At 38.1% G+C, this 4,377-nt stretch overlaps 1 protein-coding gene across 1 annotated transcript; it reads left to right on the top strand.

Moving 5' to 3' along the window:
• Positions 1-570: 570 nt before the first annotated feature.
• LOC141129991 (olfactory receptor class A-like protein 1) lies at positions 571-1,530 on the top strand. The gene has a single exon (XM_073617991.1). The coding sequence runs from the start codon at positions 571-573 to the stop codon at positions 1,528-1,530; it is 960 nt and encodes a 319-aa protein (XP_073474092.1).
• Positions 1,531-4,377: the final 2,847 nt, after the last annotated feature.

Raw genomic sequence — 4,377 nt, 5'->3', positions numbered from 1 at the left:
TTCTTGGGTCTGCTCTGAGCACAGAGTGGTGAATGTTTGTGACCGCTATGTGCTCTGCCACTCCAGCACACACTGGAGTGCAGGACTGTGGAGGGGGCAAGAGAGGCTGGCTCAGGCTCTCAGCTGTGCATTGAGAGGCTGAGCTACCTGCTGGCCAAGCATCTTGGTGGATCCAAGTATGATTGTCGGGATCCCTGCGGAGCCTGGAACGACTCTGTGACATCAGCCAACAGTAGGCTTTAATCCACTGTTGGCTGAATATGGGTCACAGGAGTGCAGAACTACAGTAAGTGCACTCCTGTGACCCACAGGAGGAGTATTGCCATACTTCTCCTTTAAGCCAATAATACTTATGTTTGATGACATTTTGGCAAAGGTGTTATTGCTGTTTTTGCAAAATCACCCCCATGCTCATCCATATGCAATACTTCCCATAGATAATAAAGCTAATGGGCATGCAAGAAAAAAATGAAAAAAAAAAAACATTTGTCAGCATTCATTGGGTACAGTTGATGTCCTCAGAAGAATGTAATCTAAAATATATAATGTTGTTATGCTTCATTTTTAGGAATGGATTTCGAGCTACGTTTAATTTTTAAAGCAATTGGATTCTTCATCTTGATTGCAGTAGGAGTTCCAAGCAATGTAATGATCTTAGCAATTTTTGTACACATCAGAGCTAGAGAAAAGAAGCTTCTACCTTCAAATGCCATTTTAACTAAGTTGGCTTTGGTCAATTTGCTTGTTATATTTTCCAAAGGTTTACCGCAAGCCATTCATGCCATAGGAGTTCGGAACATATTAAATGACACTGAGTGTAAATTCATTTCTTTCACATATAGGATTTGTAGGGGGATGACAATATGTGTTACTTGCTTGCTGAGCTGCAATCAGTGTATTATATTAGCCCCTCCCTTAAAGACATGGCTCTTCTTAAAACAGAAAATTATACCAAACATATCCTGGATTATGGTATTGCTCTGGTGCATTAACTGTGCAATCTATCCATCTTGTTTTCTCCATGTTCAAGCCATAGGCAATTATACCACATCTAAATATACTCTTCACTTGGAATTCTGCAAGCATGACTTTAGGAATTTTGCCATATATGTTGCCAATGGTATAGCTATTGCACTACGTGATTTCTTCTTTGTAGGTACTATGACTATAGCGAGTTGTTACATCGTGTTCATACTTCATCGACATGGGAAGCAGGTTAAAGGTATACGAAGTTCCGATAAAAACCCTGGCAAAACTGCTGAATACAAGGCCTCACAAGCAGTGGTTCTTCTTGTCACAATTTATGTGATGCTTTTTGGTATAGACAGCTGCATCTGGATTTACACTTTAACAGTATCAAGCATTTCTCCAGCTATTTCAGATGCTAGGGTGTTCTTTGGTACCCTATATGCTGCTCTTAGTCCTATTGTGATTATAAAAACTAACAAAAAAATTAAAAGAATGCTAATGTGTCATTCCAACAAAAATCTACTGTCCCTTTCTGATTCAAACAATGATAACTTAGAATAGCAGTTCTAATTTTGAGATCAACCAAAAGTAACTACTTACAGTGTCAGGTAAGTGACTGACATAAGTGACAGAAAGTTGTGAAATGTAAAACCAATGTTTCTGCAAATATTACTCTGGTGATTACTATAGTCATTTATAATCTTAACCTGGTCAGTCACTTAATGTAATTTTTTGTCTTGGATTATAATACATACAGTACTTGGTGATAGAAGCTGAAATGTTCCTCCTAATGTCTTTGTAGAACTCTCCCTTGAACAGTGCCCCTTTTTATATGTGGAAACCTCTTTTCTATATGCAGAATATGAAGTTTCAGTATCACTAATAGAAAAATGGCAAAAATCACAGACATACAAGGGGTTAAAATACTATATGTTTTATTCAGTTTTTAATTCATAATTTGCCACTCTCACTTTTTTAATACTTCAGGTCTGCTTGGAGCTCCTGATATGTGATGTGTAAATTGACGGCGCTATATAAGTACCTTAAATAAATAAATAATAAAAAAATATGTAGGGTCACATTTCTGACTCCCTCCTGCATTGAAGTGGTGTGTGGAATGACACCAGTTTCAGTGTTGTGCCTCGGTTTATTCACAATGCACAGTGAAGACATTTGTGCTGTTCTTTGTGAATGGCACCGCAGAACAAGAGGGACAGAGGCACAACACCAGAACTGGTGTCCTGCATAAATTAAAATCAACCCTTATCAACTTATTACACTAGCAGCTGTGAAAAAATCATAAAATGATATGAGATATATAGAACTTCTAAAATACCACACAATACAATTCAAAAAACATGCTGTGCAAAAATAGTGCTAAAAAAAAAAATGAATGAATAAAACTTTGGTGCAAGCATGAAACGTGTGATAAATGAGTTCAATAAAGTATACAAAGTTCATTCAATTACTTTAACCCAAAGTGCTTTGAAAAAATTGATGATTTTCAGTTTTTACATGTTTTTCTTCTCGGTTGACTTTATCAGGAATGAGGCTGTTCCTGATGAAATCAACCAATTAGGAATTGCGCTGGATGGAGCTACACACAATGACATCATCATGTTCTGAAGTGCTAGGTACACACACTCTGGAGAGATCTTCTGCAGTGAGTGTTGTCCTGTTCCCAATGCAAACCTTTGCTGTCATATCCTCAGTACTGAGTAAGGCATTACTGCCCTGAGTGTTTTTCCGCTTTTTATTTGGTTGTTAATTTTAATAAATGGTATTACACTATTATTCTGTTTCTGCCTGTTTTTTTAAAACATTTCATATATTTTAATTTTACAGTAAGTTAAAGATAACAAAAGAAAAAAAAATGACAAAATAGAGAGAAAAACAATGTGTATCCAGTCAAATGTATAAAGAGTATAAGAGGGCACAATTTAGACGAGCTCAAGAAACTGTGGTATCACAAACACAAATAGAACATTAGCCCATAGGAACCAGTAAAACATCGACACATACAATATTGATGTTACCAACAAAGAGTATAATAGGCCCTTCACAGACACATAATGCGTGCTCGTATCCAGAGCATGGCACAGTACAATTTTGCAACATGAAGGAAAAGAAAAATAGACCAGAGCAGAGGAAAAATATAGAAAAAAAAAAGATAAAAGAAACAGAGAAAAGAGAGGAAATGGGGGATCTTGGTAGACCCCGTGGGAGAGACACCAGGCCCTGAGTCTGCCACTGAGCATCTATAACCAAAATTAGCTCCTAGTAATACCCAGCAGAGACAATAGCCAAAATCAGACTAAAGGTGTGATTTAAAAGCATCAGAATTCATGTAAAGCAACCACGGACACCAAGTATCAAAATGGGCTTTAGTCATCTCATGTAACCGTGCCATTATTTCTTCCATAAGCATAAGGTGACATAATTCCTTAGTCCACTCTGAAACCATGGGACTAATTGTGGACTTTCAGTGATGTCGCCAATAGGAAAAAGTGGAAAAGACCTTTTTTTATGCGAGCAACAGATCCAGGGAGGCTTGACAAAAGCACATCTGGAGAGTGCATGGTATATCACGTGAAGTAAATTGGTGGAATATAGCAAAAACAGAGGACTAAATGAGTTGAATTCCAGGACAATCCCACAAAATATGTGCTAAAGTGGCCTTAGCTCCTCTACATCTCAATTGGTTTTGTGGAATCAAAGGAAGCTCTTTTACTAAAAGAGCGGCAAGGATGTGGAATTCCCTTCCACAGGCGGTAGTCTCCACGGGGAGCATCGATAGTTTCAAAAAACTATTAGATAAGCACCCGAACGACTGCAACATACAGGGATATACAATGCAATACTGACATATAATCACACACATAGGTTGGACTTGATGTCTTTTTTCACCCTCACCTACAATGTAACTATGTAATTATGTTACTATGTAACAATATGTAACAGAAATGGTGATCTCTACCATCGGTATAGACGTATAAAGTAAAACTATAGGCACATTTCTTTTTCATTTTGGATAGAGTAAAGTTTATTTTTGTCCCGTTCACTTCCTGTCCCATAGCCAAACAGGAAATGAGAGACAAAACACAAGACAAAAACACCAATATCAGGCTAAACTCTTCTAATCTTATTCCAATATAGGCCTCAATCTCAAATCAGTATAGGCCACTGATGTCCCAAGTTAAAATGTTACCTTCGTTAGAACGTTCGGCGCTTCCTCCACTCACAGATCGTACGTACGACACACTCATGTTAGCTTTATATACACTGCGCATGCGTGAAACTCTGCCCGCGTCACCCGCCCCTGATGTTCTTTCTCAAATATTCCCCACCCCTTCTCTTTCGTCTCAGTGGGAGAGGAACATGGCGGAGACACAGCAGGTGCGTGATAAT

Source organism: Aquarana catesbeiana, linkage group LG02, assembly GCF_042186555.1.
Source record: "Aquarana catesbeiana isolate 2022-GZ linkage group LG02, ASM4218655v1, whole genome shotgun sequence".
Lineage (NCBI taxonomy): Eukaryota > Metazoa > Chordata > Amphibia > Anura > Ranidae > Aquarana > Aquarana catesbeiana.
Note: the sequence above shows the minus strand (reverse complement) of the source record. Positions and strands in the feature narration are given on the sequence as shown.